General features: G+C 35.5%; 3 protein-coding genes across 3 annotated transcripts; all 3 read right to left on the bottom strand.

Annotated features, from left to right (window-relative positions):
- Window positions 1-831: 831 nt before the first annotated feature.
- On the bottom strand, window positions 832-10,796 carry LOC121998131 (aspartate--tRNA ligase, chloroplastic/mitochondrial-like). The gene is made up of 15 exons (XM_042552891.1): window positions 10,325-10,796; window positions 10,084-10,227; window positions 9,427-9,536; window positions 8,113-8,224; window positions 7,465-7,536; window positions 6,363-6,454; window positions 5,864-5,984; window positions 5,601-5,723; window positions 4,396-4,591; window positions 4,117-4,304; window positions 3,879-3,950; window positions 2,985-3,083; window positions 2,116-2,196; window positions 1,424-1,481; window positions 832-1,128 (listed from the first exon to the last, which is right to left on the bottom strand). The coding sequence occupies exons 1-15, from the start codon at window positions 10,706-10,708 to the stop codon at window positions 959-961; spliced, it is 2,022 nt and encodes a 673-aa protein (XP_042408825.1). The 5' UTR covers window positions 10,709-10,796; the 3' UTR covers window positions 832-958.
- A 661-nt stretch (window positions 10,797-11,457) lies between these two features.
- On the bottom strand, window positions 11,458-14,120 carry LOC121998132 (short-chain dehydrogenase TIC 32 B, chloroplastic-like). Its single transcript, XM_042552892.1, has 8 exons — window positions 13,870-14,120; window positions 13,472-13,703; window positions 13,307-13,386; window positions 13,010-13,163; window positions 12,777-12,855; window positions 12,466-12,550; window positions 12,322-12,368; window positions 11,458-11,830 (listed from the first exon to the last, which is right to left on the bottom strand). The coding sequence occupies exons 1-8, from the start codon at window positions 13,985-13,987 to the stop codon at window positions 11,645-11,647; spliced, it is 981 nt and encodes a 326-aa protein (XP_042408826.1). The 5' UTR covers window positions 13,988-14,120; the 3' UTR covers window positions 11,458-11,644.
- Window positions 14,121-15,964: 1,844 nt separating this feature from the next.
- Window positions 15,965-18,370, bottom strand: LOC121998130 (short-chain dehydrogenase TIC 32 B, chloroplastic-like). Its single transcript, XM_042552890.1, has 7 exons — window positions 17,883-18,370; window positions 17,234-17,465; window positions 17,071-17,150; window positions 16,837-16,990; window positions 16,671-16,749; window positions 16,500-16,584; window positions 15,965-16,408 (listed from the first exon to the last, which is right to left on the bottom strand). The coding sequence occupies exons 1-7, from the start codon at window positions 17,998-18,000 to the stop codon at window positions 16,194-16,196; spliced, it is 963 nt and encodes a 320-aa protein (XP_042408824.1). The 5' UTR covers window positions 18,001-18,370; the 3' UTR covers window positions 15,965-16,193.
- Window positions 18,371-22,802: the final 4,432 nt, after the last annotated feature.

Genomic DNA, 22,802 nt, shown 5'->3' with positions numbered 1-22,802 from the left:
AATTTGAAAAAATTAATTGTAAATTGTAATGATGAGAATTCCTAGATTATAAGAGATTTTAAAATGTTATTTTATATATTTTAAAGAGGTAAAAATAATAATTGTAATAGAATAAACCATTATTAGAAGTGTCCATATATATATATATCCGTCCCTCACATGTCTGGACATCTGGCTAGGCGCCCCCACTCAAAAAGTGAATCGGGACACTCAGCCGGACATCCGGAAATGTGAAGGACACTCAGAAATGTTCAAGGTAAAGATGTGCATGATATTAAATCTCTATCTCTATATATAAATTAGTAGTGTCACCCCTCACATCTTCAGAAATCCGTCCGAGCGCCCCGGCGTACGGACATATGAAGGATATTTAGAAGTTTACAAGACAATGATGTACATGATATCAAATCTCTCTCTATATATAGATCAGTAGTGTTGCCCCTCATATCTCTGAAAATTCCCAGGCGCCCTGATTCAAAAAAATGAATCGAGATACTCAGGATACTTAGGCGAGTATCTGAACATCCGAAGGACACTCTGAAATATACAAAATAAAAATATACATGATATCAAATCTTTATCTCTATATATATAGAGCTTTTATCATGCACACCCCTTAGGTTCGACAGGTACAGTTGACCCAGTGTTTTTTTTTTGTTTTTTTTTAATTTTTTTAAACTTATACCAATAAAATTGCCCATAAGATTTTACTCAAGCTTATAATATTAAGTATAATTATATATAATTTTATGAACAATAACTTATGTGGCCAATTAACAGTAGTTACTCACAACCATGGCGTAGAGTTCCATTTGGGAGAAGAAAAGGATAAAAAGTTGCTAAAAACAGATTTTGTTTATTCCTTGAATTTTATTTTTCTTCCAGATGTTATCTGATTCATAAGTTAGTCACATGTATATATGATCGTTCATAGTTTACAAAAAAAAATGTACGAAATCTAGATAGTAGCTAAGGAGAGGTCTCTCAGCTGATGGGGATCGACTGGAGATGGCGATTTAGTAAGAGCACATTGTGCAGTAGTGGTCTTCGGAAATGCAATGACATCCCGTATCGAAGTTGAACCAGCTAGAAGCATTACTAGGCGATCCAAACCGTAAGCAATTCCACCTGCAAAATGTTTTATTGTGAATCTCTTTAGTAATTCGATAGTCAACTGATCACGAGTAAATATTTTTTAGAAACAACTAAACTACACACTTGGATTCACATGTCAAATACCAGTAACCGAGCCCAGGTAATATAATTATCTAGTAATTAGCAAAGAGTTATTAAGAATAGTTGGAGATGGTAATTACTAGTAGAGAAGTAGCAAAAACAGAATATGCAAGGATCAAATCAAGAAAATGAATTTCATAATTATGTTTAGGATAATCGCTATCTGGTAGACAGAGGATTTGCATACCGTGTGGAGGAGCACCCATATCTAAACACTCCAAAAGATATCCAAATTTTTCCTCTGCCTGCACAAATGAATGCAGAATCACCAAGATAACATCAGTATAAGAATTAAGCAGTTAGGTTGTCTATATCACTGGAATAATTTAACCACCAGGTGCCAATTTTATCTAAACTAATCTCACGCCTTTCACCTCTTTCTTCTACTATCATCAAAACATTTTATAATGAATTACAGACCAACTGCAGTTGCAAGCACACCAAATGAGTATAGCAGCAATAGCTTTTACATACAAAAAGCAACCAATCTATGATATCAGCATGTAGTGAACAATACTGATTTCTATTGAGTTATTCTTTGTAGAATTGGAGTCGTAATGAGAGTGATTACTTGGGGATTTGGTGATAGGAGACGTACCTATTTTATCAAACTATTAACTAATACATCAAGTATTAAGCCTTCATTAATAAACGCACATGATTTTGGCCCGTCGGATGATGGGAACAGAATGTGCAGAATTGGTTTGGAACTTGGAGTTGAATATTTGGTCAATTCATATCATATTGTCTAATGTATGCTACTCAGGTCAGTATGCAACTAGAAAGATGATTACGAGGCCCTTGTTATGTCTGCCATCTTGATGAAACAGATTGACAAACTAACAGGAAAATCCTTGAGAATATATAGTTAAACTTCACCTGTTTGCGAGAAATGCCAACAATTTCCAAGATTTTTTCTTGTACTTCACGTTTGTAAATTCTCAAGCTCCCACCACCAATCTGTGAAAAAAGATTACAATTTTCAACATTTATATAGCAAAATTTGGCAAGGATTCTATCAAAAGAAAATCCCATCTGAAGTTATAGGCAAATACACATTCAGATTGTACAGACTAGAACTATCAGACTTGGAGTCCATAAACAATGTACTGATATATACTTGGCCTGAACTTTAGTGGCCAGCAGTTGGTAGTTGGTCATGATGTGGGAAATATAAACGCTAAACCTGCCCATCAAAAGAGGCTTGCCATAACTGCATAAGTCTGGTAGGAGTTGATATGGCTACAATATAGATCAATGAAAGTATGTCGCATGCTAGGTAATTATTTTATTACCTGGACATTTTTCCCTTCAAAAGAATCTAGGTCTTTTACGTTTCATTACAATTTTGTTCTTGAGATACTACAAGAATGAGAATGGTCACTTATTTGGCAACTATCAAAGATCACTTATTTGGAAAAGATGACATAAGCTGCAAACATGTAAAAAGTGCCATATAGATGAAGGCGCATTTTGTCTACTTATTTACCATGTATATGGCCAAAAATTTTAATTTTAGCGATAGCATTATCTTGATGCAATACAAAAGGAGAGGTAAAGAAACTCTAAATTGCCATGATGTTAGCAAAAAAAGAGGTAAACATGATGCCCACATAACAAGAGAAAGGCTCAGCAAGAAAAATGAGCATAAGATGTGGTCAATGCACAGTTACATGCCACTTTCTCATTAAAAAAGATGTCAAACAGAACTTTAGATTATAAGATGACAAATATACACAAAAAAGTACCTCAATGCCATTGTAGACCATATCATAAGCCAAAGCACGAGCCAATGGGAGGTCATTCATGTCAGTAGGATTTGGAGCAGTGAAAGGATGATGGAGAGCCTAGAGAACAAAAACATCATCAAAATATAATCCTTGGACCAACCAAAAAAAACGATCAAATTCATAGGCTCAGCTCATTCCAACCATGACAAGGCAAAAGTCAGAAAACAGACCAAGAAGCTCTTGAACAAGAAAAGATCAATTAATATTTTTGAACGAGTCTAACGAGGGAAGAAAGCCTGCTCAACCAGGCTATCTCAGATATCTGTAATTACTAAGACAATGGCATATGATAAAAAGGGTCGAGAACCTTAAGTGAATTCTGGGATTAGGACATGATATGGGCATCACATCTTTTGACATTTTACACTTACATCTATTTTTATTTTTACATTTCTAGGTAATGCTTCTGAATAGAAGTGGATTCCAAAGTAACAAAGGAAGACAATAACTCATAGACAGGTTCCATTCTAGTATTTTTGTTGTGTTTATCACTTCCACTTCACTTTCTTTCTCGGATGAACATTGGGATCAGGAAATAATGCATGGCATTTTTTTTTCCAACTGTCCCCCAACACCTCTGGTGCCACCAAATCATAAATATTTTCGCTAAATAAAATTTTAAAATTGAACAAATGAAGATATACAAACTGCTTCCGGTCAATAATTATTTTCATTTTTGAGTGATTTATATTCAGCAAAATTTGCAACATTTAGCAATGTTTCTTAAGCAAATATACAAATTTCTATGAGGATCAATCTATGACATCATCACCTACAAATGTACAGCTTTTCTGATAATCTTAAATGTCATTAATCAATTAGAATTATATATCCAAAGGAGGACCAAGATACCTCATATCTTTGTTCTGAATCGTTCCACTCAAACATTGGAAAGTCTGTCACCCAAAGGATTGAATGTGATGCCTAGTAACCAAGACAGCAAATTATCACTTATTTTCGAGGAAAAAAAACAGGTTTGTCAACTCAATATAAAGATAAACAAACATGCAAGTTGTTTTCACTCATGTAAAAGAGCACTTCCTTTCATAAAAGGTTGACAGCAAATGAAAATAGTATTGTGTATACTTACTTGGTTAATTAACCCCATTTCATGGGCCACATATAACCTGAGCCTGTCGAGTATCCTGTTGACAATTGTATGGTGACCCAAAGCAAACAAAATAAGGTCGCCTGTATTTGCGGAGCACAGTCTCAACAACTTTAGTCTATTTTCACGTTCAAGACTGGATGTTAAAGCAGAAATTCCTTCAAGTTCACCTATAAATTCAGAAGTGTCGATATACAATCCTATGCAGCTTCAAGATAAAAACTAAACCACTAGACTAATAAACTGGCATGCATGAACTACCATTATCCAAAACTTTGAGAAAAGGTAAACCCTTTGCACCAGCTTTGACTGCTTCACTATAGATATTGCCCTTCTTCAGTACTGTATTTGAAAACCTCTGTGCACCAGAAGGTACACATAATGCTTTAATCGTGCCACCGTTTTCTAAAGCATCTGTAAATACCTTGAAATTGCATCCTAAAAATACTGAGCTAACCTGCCATTTCAACATATCATCATGACCAAAGTTATGAGAATCTAGAAAGCTGGTTTTATGTAACAATCAAAATGAGACTAAACAACACTGAGCCTCGTTAGGAGTACACTGCATCTATCACAAAATAAAAAGAACAAGCATGCTCAATTTACAATAGATGTGATACCAATGATATTAAGTTTATCTCAGCAGATAGCTTCAGTGTAACTCACCTCCAAAATGGTTACATTCTATCAACAAATAAATATCATAAGAGAAATTCTACTTGCTTTACATTCCAGGAGAGCTTCCTTTTAAAAGATATAACTGATTAATGTCAATAAGCATGTAGAGCATGTACCTATTAATTAGCAGAGCTATCAAAACGAATCATTTGCTCAAACGCTCAATTTCTTGAAAATGAGATGGATTTCATCCATAGAAACATCTTCTAGTTAATCCCTAGTTCCCTACAGCTTGTAAAGCTATCCATGTATTAGCAACTGAAGAACCTTTTGAATAATAGAGTACATTGACCTAGAACTATGTGACCAGAAGAAATAAGGCTCTAGGCTCCATGATATTGCACTATCAATAAATAGAAACCTGTTCAGATATATGCTTAAGCTAGCTCTAATTGAAAGATGGACTGGAGAATAGACTGATTCTTTGCTTCTCCAGACTACAAAAAAGATCAATAAAATTGTTGTGAATCCTAAATTGTCTTATTTTCAGTCTTAGTGACTAAATAAATTGAACTCTATCCAAGTGGACACCAATTATTACCAGTATCTCACCCGCTTTCGCACAACACATTGCATGTTTGAACTACTTGAAAGCCAGCATGGCATATGCATAAATAGAATACCTTTCATCTTACATATAAGGAATTGCATATCCAAGAAATTATCGAATTATGACAAAGAACATATTTTGTTCACGCCCAATTTTTGTAGTTAATCCAGATGAACAAGAGGCCAATACAAGGAATCATGTGTAATCAACTTATATCTCAGCAATATGCACTTACATCTGTTAGTTCCAAACTAAAACGAAGATCAGGCCTGTCTGATCCATAACGTTTCATTGCTTCAGCATAGGTAAGTCTAGGGAAAGGATTTGGAAGCTGAATTCCTGCTATCTTTTCAAATACCTGACATGATAAGAAATGTATGCATCAGATCTGCAGAAATGGCAAATTGCAGGTCAAATAAATACATAAACAACATTACATGTAAAAGAAATTAAAATCATAAGTAAAAGCGATCAAAAGAAGTAAAAGAAAACACAGACAAGCCTAATTAACTTCTCATTGAGTCTCAGCATGTCCTCCAAAGTTGTAAAGGCCAATTCCATATCAAGCTGCGTGAACTCAGGTTGCCTATCTGCTCTCAGATCTTCATCTCGAAAACACCTTCAAAAACAAGTGTTGGCTAAAAATAAAAAAGATAAGGAACTTTGAAAATCAAATTTTTAGTGGTTCAAGTGACTATTATTATAGATTATACTAGTAACTTCTTTTGCTGATAGATAATTTGTACTCGGGAGAAACAATAAGCTACTTTAGTTACAGGGCTGTACTCTGCTACAATATTAATAACAGAAAGCAAGCTTTGCTTGAAAAGTATAACTAAAAAGAGTTTAAATTTATTCTAAGTACACCAGTAGGGTGAAAAGTGGCAAAGGTCACAAAATAGCTGAAGCTAGACAACCATTAAAATCAGGAGAATATAAGATGTATGCAACTCTGTAGAACAGATACAAGAAATTATAGTCATTCTTTGGAAGTTACCTTGCAATCTGATAATATTTCTCGAAACCAGATACCATTAGCATTTGCTTGAACAACTGTGGGCTTTGAGGTAAGGCATAAAATGTTCCTGGCTTCATAAATTAAAACAAAAGCAAATAAAAAAAATCCATATATGTGGAATGTAGCATGTATTCAAATGTTAATGAAAGGGTAAAAGATATCATCGACTCAAACCATAACAAATGATATTATGACATACAGCTAGGTGTTAGTTACTAGAATGAGTGAGCATTCTAAAGTCAACAGACACTATCAAACATCTAAGATTTAGTTATACTTGACTTTGATTTAAAAAGTCACAATACTCAGAAATGAGTCCTAAATTCTACATACTACAATAAATAACACCTTGTACATTGGCATGTATGTCAAGGTTTAATTTTAGTCAACTTTGTTAAAGAAGTTGCATATTTGCATGAGATTCCTAAACCTGTGCAACACAAAATAGCTACCACATAAATAAGAGCCATGTGTGGATCATAGATATCAAAAATGTAATTGAACTCATTTCCTCATCCAGTGAGATAACTATATATACAACAAGAGTAACAAAAGAAATGAAAATAAGCCAGTTTCTAAATTGTCCCATATGAATAGCAAAAATCAGTCATAAGCCTGGCTGCTTGAACATGGTTCAGTTTTCCAAGACGGTAATAAATGACAAAGTTTTCCTTGGGGTCCCAACTCCAATACAACCCCCATGCTTCATTAGCCCATATTGCCCCACAAATAACTGCCAAAGACAACATATGTACTGTTCATTTTGATTCAACCATCTATATACATGTTTTTAAGCAGAATGCATCACTTTATAACAACACACCATGTACAATCATCATCTTTTATCTTCAAAATTATTGATGTTCAAGGGCATCAGTAATTTCCATTCCTCATCATTTTTTCACAATTTTTGTTCGACCACAAAAAACATGCCTTGTCAAGCAAAGTATTAAGTTTTGACATTACAATCTATAAAAAGAAAACAAATGCTAGAGTTCAATGAAAGCAACAGAATATATAAACAATAGATTACTAGCATACAGAAGAAAACAAAAAGACCACGTAAACAGTTAAGTTTTACCTGAATACGTGATGGCACAAGATAATCACGTGCACCTTCAGGTGTCGACCGAGATAATATTGGAGTCTCAATCTACCTTATGACCCAAAATAAGACAATTAACCAGAGGTGACGAGTTTTTTTTAAAAAAAAAAAAAATCAGTTACATGTCAGTTATGCAATAATGAAGAACAGATTTGCTAATAGTAACATAAAGAAGGATTCAAGTCTTGTCAAGTCTACTACAACTCTAGCTAAAAGTATCCTAGCATTAGTTTGCTTAAATTAGGGTTTTGAAGTAAAACAGTAACATAATGATTGTTAATTTAATCCAAAAAGCAACAAGTAGGCCAATGACAAAATTTTATGCAATTGAAACTGCACTTCTTCACTTCAGGTTAATTTGCTCCAAAACTTAGGCATACAGTCCATTTCAAACAATGCATTTGATTATATGAAAAGTCCATCAGGAGCATTGGTTAGGACCTCCATGTAAATGTGTTTTCCACCACATGATAATAGTGATTATCAACTTAAATATCACAGTTTTGGTCTGCTCAAGTATGATGTGTTGTCTGACAAGTCTATCTGAAAAATATATGCAAGACAAAGTAACGAGGTTTACTTTCCACTGCAGGATAGATATAAGCTGAAAGGAAAAGCTACTACCTCCACAAAATCATGTTCATCCTCCAGAAACCTCCTGATGAGCTTCACAACTTTATGCCTCAATCTCAAATTGAATTGCATTTGTGCACGGCGTAAATCAAGGAACCGATATCTGAAACAAATTTTAAAAACTTTATATCAGGGTATTTGAGTTAGATATCTAATAACAACTTTGACATAAGAATAAAAAACAGCTCTACTTAAACATAGCGACTGCAATGGGCAAGAAATTTTAAATGACTTCATGTTGAAATGTTGAAACATAGCAAGCCAAAAAAGAAGACGATACATAAAGGAATAGCAACATCTAAAGGGTATGATCTCTAAAGGAGAGTTACATAAGAAGCCTTATGAAGGAATGTCATAAGTGTCCCTTTTCATATTTATTTAAGCAAATTAGCATGTAATCTGAACAAGATAAATACATGCAAGAAACATAGAGCATCCACATCAGCTACCCTATTCAAAGATTTTATTCTAAGGGGGCGTTTGGTTAAATGATGGGAATGACTATGGGTATGAGTTTGATAATAGGGTGGAATGAGAATAGGAATGGAAATGAAACCCATCAAGTTATATGGGTTTGGTTGATTCCCATAAATCTAGTAATCATTCCCAAAATGTCATTCCCAAACCCACAATCCAAACACTATCTTTTACTATCATTCCATTCCCTCATTCCCAAACCCATCAACCCAAACACCCCCTAAATTTTGGATAGGGTAGCTAAAAAACCTTTGCATCAGCTACCCTTTCTATTCCCTAAATTTAGATTTGATGAATACTGATTCTTTAAATTTTGGGAATGAAACCTCTACCATAAAAGTAAAATAATATTTCTTCTCAATCTCTCTCCTTCAACTCATTCTTTTCAATCTCTCTCCTTCCACTATTCCATAAATATAATAATAATAAATAGAAGAAAGAGAAGAAAATAACAAAAATTGAAGATAATAGAAATTTTAGGGTAGCTGATGTAATGTGTAGTTAAAAGTGATTGTCTAAATTTATTAAAGTGAGTTAATTACCCTAAATTTTAGATATAGTGATAGGGAACCCTCCCTCATCAGTCATGACTAGTTTGAACATATTTCATAACTTTAACCTGAAACATCACTTGAAAGTCTACTGTCGTAACCAAATACTATGAAATTTTCTAAACAAAGATAGGAATCATGGCAGAATCATCTTTCTACCAAGTGAGTGATCCATTTGTCACTTATGTAATCAATACAATAACAGAAACAGATAAACACGAGTTAAATCGGAGAAGTTTTAATGTTGGTATAAAAGAAATAAACTTTAACTAACTACCTTAATCGGATTTCTTCTGTTATGATATCCTTTACATTGCCTGCAATGGTAACTGGAAAAGGTAATGCACGATTTACAGGATTTAATACAATGACATGCTCTGCAGCAACCTGTTATATCATAGGGAACACGTTTTATAATTGTCAGACAAAATATAAGTAAGAGCACAGTCCTCTGCAGTAAAACATTTTGATCATCCTATGTATGAAAGTTTTCTTCTAGTTGATTTCACAACGAACATATATAAGATGGAAGATCAATCAAACAGTTCCCTTGCAACAAATATCTCAAGAATGCAATTATAATGATAACATCTGGATAGCGGTTAACTGTGTAGAATGATAAGAGAACTTAAAAAGAAAAAAAAATGTTTTAAATCATGAGCAAATATAACAAGGATGCAACAAACTCCCATTGTCATTTAAATAATCATTAACTATCTAGTATCAAAAGATTTTTTTTAAAAAAAAAACATTTTCTTTTAGCCCGTCAACTAATAAAGCCAATATGCAACAGACTCCCGGCACCTCTAATTCCCCACTCATCAGAATAATCATTAACAGTCTAGAATCATGAGATAGTCTTTTTTTTTCAGGAAAAAAAAACATTTTTAAGTTCATCAACTAATATAACGAGAATGCATTAAACTCCCGACACCTCTATATTCCCAGTCTTCATCTTCTCGTTCACAGACTCCTGCGGCCTAGACAGCACTGTCCCCTCTACAGCAACCACGTACTCTAGTCTCAGCTTGTTCGCAGTCGCATAAGCTTCTGTATACTCGTTAGGAAGCGTTGTAACCTATAGAAGAGACCAAACGACCGCACTAATAGATTGAATAATTTTTTCTCCACCACGAGAGATGAATTGAAAAGGCACCGTGCAAAATGGAATCTACCTGAACGATTCCGGAGCTGTCTCTGAGATTGAAAAAAGTGAGGCCACCGTGAATCCGGTGGAGAGCGACCCAGCCACAGAGCCTGACTCGTTTACCGACATCCTCCGGCCCTAACTCGCCGCAATAGCTCGTTCTGGGGACCCATAGGAGCGGGGAAGCGGAGGTCGGGCCAGAGGGGAGATTAGGGGCTACGGTTTCGGCGGCGGTAGGAGGGGAAAGTGGTGATGAGGAGGCCGAGGGCGACGGGAGAGAGGAGAGAGGGGAAGCGGAGACTGGTCGGACGTGAGTGCGGAGACGGGGATTGAAGAAGCGAGAACGAGAGAAGCGGACAAGGCGAGGGGGGAGGAGGAAGGGCGACACCGCTCGCAGCACGGCGGCCGCCATGGACGGATGATGTCTCGAGGATTTGAGATGCCTTTCGGCGTGGTGGCAAAATGGCAATTAGTAGTAAAAAAAACTGCGAAACTAGCCTCTAGTCGATCCGACTAAAGTTTGATTCGTTTATAATAGTAGGAGTTTTATTTAATGAATATTTATGGTTGATAAATTTATTCGTATTTTTATTGGTTGGGTTTAATAAATATAAATTATAAATTTAAATATTTATTAAAAATTAAATTATATATTTAACAAAATTATAATATTTTTATTAAAATTTATGTACTATTTTAATAAATAAATTTAGTATATTTATCTATATATTTTGTAGAAATAAAATTTATAAATTCAATATCAAAATTATTATTTTTTTATTTAAAAATTAAGAATAAACATGTTCACGAACTAACGAGTCGAATATTATGAAGCTGGACTTGATTTATTTATCTTAACGAATCTCATTAAATGAGCTCAAATAAATTTTTATCGAATCTCATTTCGAATAGCACATGAGCAGCTGGATATATTTACACCTCTACAATCGACTAAGAAAATAACATTAAAATTATCATTTATATTTTATGTGCGTATAATATCGTGTTTAAAATATAAATTATCTTTTTATAAAAAAGATAGATCCGTTACCTTAGCGGTCCCTTTAGTGTCGGCCCCACGGATATTGAGGGAGGTTCTACTCTATATAATTTTTTGTTTTGAATCATGGAGAAACAGTGGGAGAGAGTCACTCAATCAAATATTCTCGTTAATAGAACTTCATTAAAAATGAACATAGTGGTACAATACAAGGTATGCGTCAGCACCAACACAACAACCGTTGTTGCAAAAGTATCAACTAAAACATAACACATTGCGATCCAAAAATACATAATGGCAGGAACTGATAAGTTTATATTAAACCTATAATAAAAGGCACAACAAGACTCACAAGTTTACTTGCCCCTGAGTTCGCTTAAATAGCGTCTCACTGCAGTACTCCCAAAGCTTTCTCGCTAATGATTCATTTCGACCATTGGCAGTTGTCTGTTCGATGTTGCAGTCGGCGAAGTATTTCCCACTGATCCCCTTCATGCTCGGATGCAATGCAACGTAGCATGTAGTTGCTGCACCCTGTGAATATGCAAGGTACACAAAATAATGTGATGCACAAGCTTTGAGTGAATCAATACAAATTGACGAATGTTAAAGAACGGGTGTGAACAAGAGAGAATAAAACTCTTATCCTTTATTATTATTATTATTTTCCTTTTAAATAATTTATTCTTAGATTTTTAAAGTAATTAAAAATACTCGTTATGTTTATATTATACTCATTTTAGATATAAAGTATTCACTGGCATTAGTAAATCCTATTAATTTTGCCTCATTTAAGTCCAAATTATTTGAGACTCGGGACGAAAAAGATATATATTTGAGAGATTATTAAAAAAATATTAATATTATGAAAGATAAAATAATAGAGTTTAAATAAAAGTATAAAAACCTGTTAAATCTAAAGCATAAAAACCTGATGGTAATCCATTATATATCAATCAAAGAAGCACCAATTAATTAAGAAGTTGCTTATGTTGTAGAATAATTAACTTGCAAGACACGCATACCTGAGGTATACTCTTCCACAAGACACAAGTTGTAGCCCTTAGCACGGCTGCATTCAAAAGAAGTTTTCGAATCTGAGTTTAACACCTTTATAAATTTTCACTGAAAGTTCTAAACTCAAGAATTTGTGGGTTTCGGGAGCACACCGACAAAGATGGTTGAGTGTCTTCCCAAGTTTGTCTTAATAAGACCAGGATGAACAGAATTTGCCGTGACATTCGCACCCTCTTCCTGTTAATGAAACACGAAAATGTTGTAAACTTGTGAATAACTAATTAAGAAGGCAAGTAATTCCAGATATGTATAAGTATAACAGTGATAAAAAGAAAGGAAGTATTTGGATATGACTTATTATCTATCTTTTTTGTGGTTTTTGCTTTGTCATCATTTTTACAGGCTGCGTGGGGGGTATATTATTTTGATAGACAAAGAAACAAACTGGAGGACATAGTGATACCTTCAAGCGCCTAGCAAGCTCATTAGCGTGCAATATGTTTGCCAATTTGGACTGCCCGTACGCCAACTTATCATTGTATCTGTAAAGCAGAATAAAAACAACAAATTGGGACTAATAAGACAAATAGAAGAATCACCAGTTTATGTGATCAAGAGTTCAAGACTACTTTCGATGAAGAAGAGAATGATTCTCCTCCGCTACATCCATTTGCCAAATTGACAATGTCAACTTACGCAGCCTTGTCGCTGATCTTGTTGAATCTTATTCCTCCTCTGTATGTCGTGAGGTGAGCTGCAGAAGATAAGTTCACTACACGACCTTCGATCCCAGTTTTATCCGCTGTGCTTTTAATTTTCGGAAGCAGGAGATTTGTCAACAAAAAGTGACCTGAAACCAAGATAGCAGTCGGTCATACTACATGGTAAAACAAAAACTTGGAAAGCTCACCTTAAGTGTGAATACTAACGGTCCAGTAAAATTCCAACTTCGATCAGTAAATGGCATATATTTGAAAAGCTGAAGAAACATACCCACATGATTCGTGGCAAACTGCATCTCTATACCATCCTCTGAAAGCTTGAAAGGACAGTACATAACACCGGCATTGTTTCTGAAAACAAATTGAAGTTGTGAGATTTGGCCCCCAACAATATGAGAAGATAAGATATATTTACGGATGAGAATCATGTCCTTACATCAAGACATTGAGAGGTGCATTCATCGAAAGAAATTTGTCAGCAAAGTCTCGCACAGACTTCTGTGAGCTTAGTTCAAGCTGTATGATGTCAATTCTGGCAGATGGAGTGCTCTGTAGAATACTCTGCTTCACACTATTGGCAGCCTCCGTGTTACTAGCACCAATGATAACATGAGCACCTCTAAGAGCCATCACTCTTGCAGTCTCCGCTCCGATTCCACTGCTTCCCCCTGCATTGCACGAATGCCCTAATTTTAGATCCATTGCTAAAGTAGATCCAGATGTTCAAATTTGAATCGAATCACTTGTAAAAAAAATGAGGTATAGATTCTCCAGATGTAGGGCGGAGTAAATCGTGCGGACGAGTGAAAAACACAAGTAGGAAGGAGAAACTACCGGTGATGATGACGGTGAGGCCGGATGCGTCGATGCCTTCGGTGACCTGCTCGGCAGTGGAGGCGGATCCGAAGCCGCTTGGCCCGCGGATGCCGGTAGCTTCCCTGAAGTATCCCATTTCGCCTGCGAAGAGAAAGAACGAGAGCAAGAAAGGGGATCAAGGTCGAGCGTTGAGATGAGACGAAGGTGGAGGAAGGGAGTCTAGCTTCTATGGGTCCATGTTGTGTGAAAGGATTACGACGAGTCAAACTCAGCATGGCCGTAACTTCTATGGGTCTATGGAAGCTTCTATGGGTCCATATATAGAAGCTTCCAGAAAGTATAAACGAATGGCGTTCCCTCGTGGCCAACTGGCTGCCGCTTCCCGTGCCGATTCGGGTAATAATGTTGCGCAGTATTCTATTTAGATTTAAATACTGAACCGCACCAACCGTTTTTTAAATTAGATAGAGCCGGCTTACTTTAATCGAACCGATTCAGAAATCGTTTTTTTTCCCAATAATACGGTCACCGCGGTAGCATAAATGTAAAACACATCTTCTCAACGGTTTCATACGATCAGCTCTTCACGTGACAAAAAGTTATTCATTTGCTCCTAGTATTCTCATCAATTTATCTTTAGGTCAACACAGAGGAGGTAAATCACGGATGACTATTAGTTATTAGTACAAATGGCCAAGACATGGGGGATGTTATGCTCGGTCACGCCGAATTTCGATCCCAAGACCTCATGTGACAACACCCCATGTCTTAACCATCGCACCGCCCCAAGACATCGCTCGCCCCCAGCTCTTTATGATCATCTATTAAGAAGTAAATCAAAAAATTATAATTGATCAATATGATCATCTTACTCCGAAGCAAGGGCTGAGTCAAGTTATGCCTTACTCGGGTTGTAGTCCGGAGGTCGACGACGATGAATCTCAAATTTACAGTGAAAAACAAATGAAAAACATGAGAGAAAGAGAAATTAGCTCGGGGCGATGATGTCGAAATCGACGATCATTGCTCATAACTTGGAATCAGCCCGGGTAGATCACCCGGACTGACTCCGTCATTGCTCCAAAGGCAATAATACGGTCACCATGATCCATGAGAAAAGTATTAATTTTCTCTAAGGAGAGCTAATATGCAACGTGCCGTGTGATTACGTACAATTTTTATTATAGCATAATGATGGACATTAAATTTATATTATATCAATTATGATTTTATAATTCCTCTAATATAATCATGATTTATTTAATCACATTATAGCAGCTAAGAGTCTATAAATATTACAATATTAAATCTGTATGGTAATAATTATGGACTCATGATTATTATAATTTTATTGAATCACATATATATATTAATATATCTACTACAATATTAAATCTATATTGTAATAACTACGGACACATAATTAATAACACTTATAGTTTCATAGCTAGCTAATACAAATTTAACGTCAGTAACTACTATAGAAAAATTTAACGAAAGAAAATGATTTATTTCTATTTGTTGAATTTATAGATTATTTATTAGATTTATTAACACCATAATATTTTAAATACTTTTACGTTTTTAATACCAAATCACGACAACCAGAATTACACAGCATATCAAATCCATTTCTTTAGGGATCTTCTTATTAAAAAAAAGGTTAAAGTATTTAAAATATTATGGTGTTAATAAATCAAATAAATAATCTATAAATTCAACAAATAGAAATAAATCATTTTTTTTTGTCGCATCTCATTTTAAACACTCTTATTATATAGTTAAGATTTAAAGGTTAGCACAATCCAAATCAAACCGTCTAACAATTAGTCATTTTAATTGATAAATTAATGATTTGAGATTCAACAATCTAGGCTCTTATCTTGGTTTTGAAGTTTTTGTTTCAAATAAAAAGTAAATATTTATCACTAATTTTCATAACAAAACTTAATTTTAATTTAGTCTGATTTCATTTTTTAAAAATTGACAAATTAATGGTGAATCTAATCATCCCAAAATCTTAATATCTTGATGTAATTGTGTCCATTTGAAATAAATTTGGTATAATCTGAAAATTCTCTTTTCTGATCTGTCAGAATCAAAGAAACTAGGATAAAAGAAAGAACAAAGACGTAAATGGTTATACATAACAATATTATGATTATCTCATTACAAATATGTTTAAAACACAGCACTACAAACTTAACTCTAAACAAAGGGGGAAAAAAGGCCTCAAAGGCTCAATCCATACAACATACCATCACCAACAAATAAAAATAATAATAATGATAATAATAATAAGACCGAATATAAAACACTTAGAAATCGTACAAGCATCTGCCTTACTTCGAATTCTTAACTAGTTCTTCACTGAAATCCCAGAGCTTCTTTGCTAATGCTTCATCTCTGGCCTTGGCACTTGGCTTCTCCAAGTTACTGTCTGCAAAATACTTCCCACTCACTCCCTTCAAACTTGGATTCAGTGCCACATAGCACGTCGTTGCTGCACCTTGAGGGATGTCCTTCCACAAGAAGAAAGTGAAAGCCCTCAAAACAGCTGCGAGCAAAAGTATGTTACAAGTCTGAGATAAAAAACTATCACTTTGAAAGAAGGTTAGCCATTAATTTGAAGGGTTTAAGTAGCATACTAATGAAGCAGGCTGCGTGTCTCCCTAAGTTTGTTCTGATCAAACCAGGGTGAACAGAATTTGCAGTAACATTCACGCCTTCTTCCTGTTAACAATCAATATTTTTCATGAGGTATGCTCCTTTTTTTTCCTTTTTTTTTGTTGCATCTGGAGTAGACAATGTCGACGTACCTTCAAGCGTCGTGCAAGCTCGTTGGAGTGCAAGATGTTAGCCAACTTGGATTGCCCATAAGCCATCATATCGTTATATCTGAAGAACAGCACCATCAATTATTGTTATCAAGAACATCTTCTTCTTTCTTTTTTTTGTTGCTAACTTGATGATATAATAACTTACGCTTTCTTGTCATTGAGTTTGTCGAACTTGATTCCTTCACTGTAAGGCCCAACGTGAGCGACTGAGGATAGATTCACGATGCGGCCCTCAATTCCTGTCTTTTCCGCAGTGGTTTTCAGTTTGTCAAGTAGAAGATTTGTCAGCAGGAAGTGACCTGAGATTAGAAAGAACATGTTAAACTCAGTCCTGATGAAGATCTGAATGAGAATGCTAAGAAAATAAAAATAAAAATACCGAGATGATTCGTCGCAAACTGCATCTCTACTCCATCCTCTGAGAGCTTGAATGGGCAGTACATCACACCAGCGTTGTTTCTGAAAACGAATCGAAGATATAAACTTCAAGCTGAACCATGAGAGCACTCGACCATGAGAAGCTATGATGTTATTTTACTTACATCAAGATGTTGAGAGGGAGATTCATGGCGAGGAATTTCTCGGCGAAGGCTCGGACAGATTTGAGCGAGCTGAGCTCAATCTGGATGATGTCAATTCTAGCAGATGGAATACTGTTCAGGATGTTCTGCTTCACGGCATTAGCAGCTTCCAAGTTCCTTGCACCGATGATGACATGGGCTCCTCTCAGGGCCAACACCCTTGCCGTCTCTGCTCCGATTCCACTGCTTCCACCTGGTCAGCAAGAACAGATCAAACGATGGTTAGATTTGCGAACAAAGATTATTTTTGTATGGCATCAGTACTGAAGAATCAAAATTATCTTTGCAGCAAGCATACACATCTCACTCTGAAGTATCAAGTTAATCTAGAAACGATTTAGGGAAGAGGTATTTGTGGATAAAGATCCGATTTTTAGGGCCAATCAACTTTCTTTTTATCATTTCGAAGAATAAACAAATTTTACAATTAGGATGAGGACAATAGGGGGAAATAAGTCAGAGAAGAAAAGAAACAGCTCTTTGAAGCGAATAACACACATCTCAGACTATTAACTACCAATTTTGACCTAGACATGGCGGACTACTACGGATTTAGAGCAGACTTGACTGTGAAAGTAGACAAAGTGGGAGGAAAGGAAGAGAAAGGTACCGGTGACGATGGCGGTGAGGCGAGAGGCGTCGATGCCCTGAGTGACCTGCTCGGCGGTGTTGCCGGATCCGAATCCGCTAGGTCCTTTGATGCCGGTGGCTTCCCTCCAGTACCCCATAGCTTCTCTTTCAGCAAAGCAGCACAAGAGAGAAATGAGAGAGAGGATAAGCGAAATCCGATGAAGGAGGAGGAGGAACGAGGCGATGCTATTTGTAGTGGCCTTTGCCTGGCTTGCTCGGTAATGGAGTTCGTGAAGGGTCGATATCGGGTCCGTGCGATGCTTCCGTGCCAAGCATTCACGATAGTGCCAAAGTTGACGTGACTGGGTAAAGGAAGAACAACGCCTGGGTCAACACGACGACAGAAGCGGAGCCGGCGGCGAATGGTGGTGGGAAGGGGAAGGTCAACAGCGGCAGACCGATTTTTCTTTTAACAGGAAGAGACGAAGAAGGTGACGCCCTAACGGCGCCCGATTTGAATGGACCTTCTAGAAGGATAAATGCTTGTTATGTTGGATCTTTCTAGAAGTTTACTCATGCAAACAGACTTGTACTAAGAAAGAGTATTCTTCTTAGGGTAAATTTGCATGCACTTTCCATTGGTAAACACAATTTTATATGCAGTTTCCATTCATGAAAAACTTTCTTTTCACTCTCAAGTCAAACATATTTACCTAATTGTCCATGATATTTTTAGGTACAAAAAGTCCAAAAATCAATATAAATCCTCTTAAATTCAGTATATTAAATTAGAATCTAGTATATTTTCTATTAAATTGAATACGATTCTTTTTTCACCTCAAAATATACCCGATTTTAGTTTAATGTGCTGAATTTAATAGAAAATATACTCGATTTTTAATATAAAATACTTATTTTAAGAAGAATTATACTCATTTTCGGACTTTTTGTACTCAATTTTTTACTTTTTGTACCTAAAAAATATGGGTTAATTTCAATAGAAAATATACTCGATCCTAGTATAGAGTACTGTATTATAGTGTAAAGTGCTGAATTTAACAGGAATTATACTTATTTTTAGACTTTTTATACCTAAAAAATAAGAGGGATAATTTTGATACAAAATATACTCGATTTTTAATATAAAGTATTGACTTTAAGAAGAATTATACTCGTTTTCAAACTTTTTGTACTCAATTTTGGACTTTTTGTACCTAAAAAATCTGAGGGACAATTTAGGTATCAATATTTGCATGAGGGAGTTGAAACAAGTAATACTTTGCATATAGGGAGTGGAAACAAAGTTTTTTAGGCATGAGAATTGCATGCAAAGTTATGATTACCATTGGAGATTTTTCTCTAATTTACCGTTCTTATTACGGCTCCGTTATTTTAAATAAAGAATATTTCATAAAAAATGATATATAAAAAAATATTAAAAAAAATTTAAGAATAGACAATGATGGATTCATATAATTTATGTACCTATCTTTTAATTTTTTTTAAAGATTTTTCTCCTCACATATCATTACTCATTAGACCATCTCTTTTTATTTGTTTAATAAATGCAAATTTATTTTTTTAATTTAAATCATTTTTTATTTTATATATTTTTATTTATTATATATCACTCACTTAAATTGATTTAGTTAATTTTTAAATATGCATCTTTTTACCATCTCTAACTTTTAATCCTCCTTTCCTTTAAACAAATAAATAGGTGCTTAATAAGTTTGTAAAATATTTTTAATATCATATTGAAAATTTGGTAGCCTATCTCTATCCGAAAGTGTTTCCAAAATTTAGTATTCTCGTTAATAATTAAAACAAGATCATGAACAGATATAATCAACTTTTATTACTTGTTTTATATTTATTTAATTCAAAAGAAAAAAAAAGGAATAATTAATGATGCGCAAGTTGCGGGAGTATGACCACAAATCCACAATCATGGGGCACATTGACGCATGTTGTCAGCAATTACAATTACTAAGTGGAGTCATTTAAATTATTTAATCTTTTAAAAAGTTCCTTATAAAAATATTAAATTTTCACATCATACAATGACATAATTTTCATGATTAAAAGGTTCTTTAATCAATTGTTTATGCAAAACACTTCCTAAACAAACTATTTTACCCCAAACAAACGGATCTTAGTCTATGATTAAGCCCATATGAGTGAACTAAAATCAACTAAGTCCATGTAAGTGGACTTAATCTCCATAAAGACCCCCTTACTTAATTAACATATAATTAATTATTATTAAAGAAACTAAACCTCAATTAAGTAATATAATGCTTAATTGTATATAAAGGGGTTTTCGATTAAATAGATGTGGATTCAATGTATAAATTCAATAACCCAGTTCATTAGCATTAATAAGCATTTAATGATAAATGTACTTTAAGGTGGATGATTCCTATAAGATAAGCTTAGTATATAAGAGAACATGCTCATGAATTAGGGCATGAACTTGAGTTTGTTCATTGACCTCCTCTCTTCCCCATTGAGAAAGAATATAGATTGTCGTCGCCCACTCCTGTAGAAGATTATTCCGCGCTTGTAGAAACTCCAACAACAAGTAAGAAGTAATAGTCGTTTGCAATACATTCAGAATATCAACCCTTCGCTAGCTATTGTTTTAGTTTTGAATATTACTTTAAAAGATTGATGATAAATAGATCCTATTGTAGATATATTCTTTAGTTTATTATTGATTTATCACAGTTCTAATAATTGATACCAAAGCTAAGGATTAGCTCATTGTCAGCTTTTTAAGCCGTAAGAAAATTTTTTTAACGTTTTGACACGTATACATCAATTTTTGTATTTGATTCTATATGGATGAGCGAAATTGATGTGTACTTGTTGAATGTAGCATGGATAGATTAGGATTTAACCTATGAATAGAGTTTTTTGCATTGTATGTGAAGAACACGATTGACAGCGCAATTTTAGGGTTCTTGAGCTTAAAAATCAGGTTTTCTAACATCAATTGATTAGTAATTGCTGGCTCGTGAACAAAGGGCTACCAAATCGATCAACTGATCGATTGATGTGTACTAATCAATTAGCATAACGGTCAATCGATTGAGATGTCTAGAATTGTGAACAGAGGGCTCCTGGATCGATTAGCTGATTGATTGATTTTTACCAATCGATTAACATAAGGGACAATCAATTAAGATGCCTAGAATTGTGAACAAAAGGTTCAGAACTGATTGAGTGATTAATTGGTGTTCATCAATCGATTAACCAATCGATTACTAAATTTGAGTTGTCCACAAAGGGTTTTTGAATTGATTGGCATTCGCCAATCAATTACACCAATCAATTAGAGTAGATGAACTCATGAACAGTGGCCTTTGGAATCAATCAGGGAATCAATTGCTATGTACTAATCGATTGTCGATGGTGGGCAATTGATTAATGTGTGTATCAATCGATTCCCACCTATTGTTAATCAATTAGGAAGGGTATTAATCAATTGGTATCTGATACCAATAGATTGATAATGAATTTAGCTCAATTTTCAATCAATTTTTCCTGTATTCTTCTTTGCTCTTGCTGCTTAGTCAAACCTATACCATCATCAAAGTTAGAACTATTGGAGAGACTAGGAATATTAGTATAAATGGATGTATGTCCATGCTAAGGATGATTGACCCAAATGAAAGGAAAGTCATTCTTATGTCGGATATATTGTTAAGGAAGATTACAAATTAAGTTAAACTTCTAAGTCATATGCATAGTGTGTCGACCCAAAGGAAGGACCACTATATGACTGATTATAAGTATTGGGAGTGATAGTTGAAAACATAAGCTAACTAAGGAAAATCATAAATAAAGTATCATGCGTATAATGTGTCAGCCCAAAGACAAGCAAGTTATGTGGCAGATGAAGGTAATTATGAGTTGTATGGAGAGTACTAATAGTAAATTATAATTTAGTCCATGTTAGTACCCTAAGGTAGTTTTGATGTGATCAACCAAGTCAGATTATGTCTTATTGGTTTCTAACTCTTGTACCCAAGTGTACAGGAACTTAGGAGTACAAGAACTCGAGTGAAAGACGCAGCTAGCAAAAATGACGACACGGGAGAGAGTCGACGGGCTCGGTGCGTCTGAGGGACGAGATGCTGCGGAAGAGTACACGAGCAGATGAGAAGGAGGCGCGCGACGTTTTCGAGGGACGAGAAGCGGAGTGGAAGATTGCTCGAAGGCCAGAAGTTGAGTTCGGGTGAGCCCTATTCAGGATGACCGAAATCATCCAAGTGAGTGGAGCCGGAACGGAAGACCCGGACCAAGCGAGCGAAACCGGAGCCAAATATCGGGACATAAAGTTAATAAGATGTTGACTTTCTTGGGTCGGGCGTCCGGACCTAGTCTGGGCGCTCAGACTCGCTGGACTCCGGGAGCCCAGAACCCTTCCGGGCATTCTGTTAAGTATTTGAAAAAAAAAAAAATCAAATCCACCCATGCCATCCACGTGCACTGCCCTCCCCCACACCCCCTTTTTCCTTTTCCCTTTTCTCTTCCCCACCAAAGCCCCCTTTTCTTCTTCTTCGTTTCTCTTCTCCAGCGGCGACGAACAAAAAGGATTTCCTCATTCTTCTTCTCCAAACTTGCAACTCCCTTCTCTTCTGCTTTTCTCTTCTCCAACGGCCACAAGCAACAAGTTTCTTCTTCCTTGCTGCTGTCCTGCTTCTCGACAACATTGTCGGAGCTCCTCGGAGTGTGTCGGAGCTCGTCGGACCACTAGGAAAGGGGGGAAAAACAAAGCCCTAGTTGCTCTCTCCTTTTCCCCTCCAACAGCAGCACCTTGCTGCCTTTTGTCTTCTCCAACAGCAGCCCTAGCTGCTGTCCTTTTCTTGGCAGCACCGCCGGAGTTCGCCGGACCTCGCCGATGTTGGTTGCTACTCGGAAAACCTAGAGGTTTCACTGTACAAAAATTTTG

Source organism: Zingiber officinale, chromosome 6A, assembly GCF_018446385.1.
Source record: "Zingiber officinale cultivar Zhangliang chromosome 6A, Zo_v1.1, whole genome shotgun sequence".
Classification (NCBI taxonomy): Eukaryota; Viridiplantae; Streptophyta; class Magnoliopsida; order Zingiberales; family Zingiberaceae; genus Zingiber; species Zingiber officinale.
Note: the sequence above shows the minus strand (reverse complement) of the source record. Positions and strands in the feature narration are given on the sequence as shown.

What these genes read in the sequence shown, in the direction of transcription:
- LOC121998131 (XM_042552891.1), bottom strand. Translation starts at nt 10,708, where the DNA reads ATGGCGGCCGCCGTGCTGCGAGCGGTGTCGCCCTTCCTCCTCCCCCCT. An exon ending in ACAGAAGAAATCCGATTAAG is followed by an intron (nt 8,225 to 9,426) that starts GTAGTTAGTTAA and finishes AATTTGTTTCAG; the next exon opens with ATATCGGTTCCTTGATTTAC. An exon ending in ATGAACATGATTTTGTGGAG is followed by an intron (nt 7,537 to 8,112) that starts GTAGTAGCTTTT and finishes GTCATAAGGTAG; the next exon opens with ATTGAGACTCCAATATTATC.
- LOC121998132 (XM_042552892.1), bottom strand. Translation starts at nt 13,987, where the DNA reads ATGGGATACTTCAGGGAAGCTACCGGCATCCGCGGGCCAAGCGGCTTC. An exon ending in GTTTGCCACGAATCATGTGG is followed by an intron (nt 13,164 to 13,306) that starts GTATGTTTCTTC and finishes TCTTGGTTTCAG; the next exon opens with GTCACTTTTTGTTGACAAAT. An exon ending in AGCTTGCTAGGCGCTTGAAG is followed by an intron (nt 12,551 to 12,776) that starts GTATCACTATGT and finishes TTTCATTAACAG; the next exon opens with GAAGAGGGTGCGAATGTCAC.
- LOC121998130 (XM_042552890.1), bottom strand. Translation starts at nt 18,000, where the DNA reads ATGGGGTACTGGAGGGAAGCCACCGGCATCAAAGGACCTAGCGGATTC. An exon ending in CTCCCTCTCAACATCTTGAT is followed by an intron (nt 17,151 to 17,233) that starts GTAAGTAAAATA and finishes ATTCGTTTTCAG; the next exon opens with AAACAACGCTGGTGTGATGT. An exon ending in AGCTTGCACGACGCTTGAAG is followed by an intron (nt 16,585 to 16,670) that starts GTACGTCGACAT and finishes GATTGTTAACAG; the next exon opens with GAAGAAGGCGTGAATGTTAC.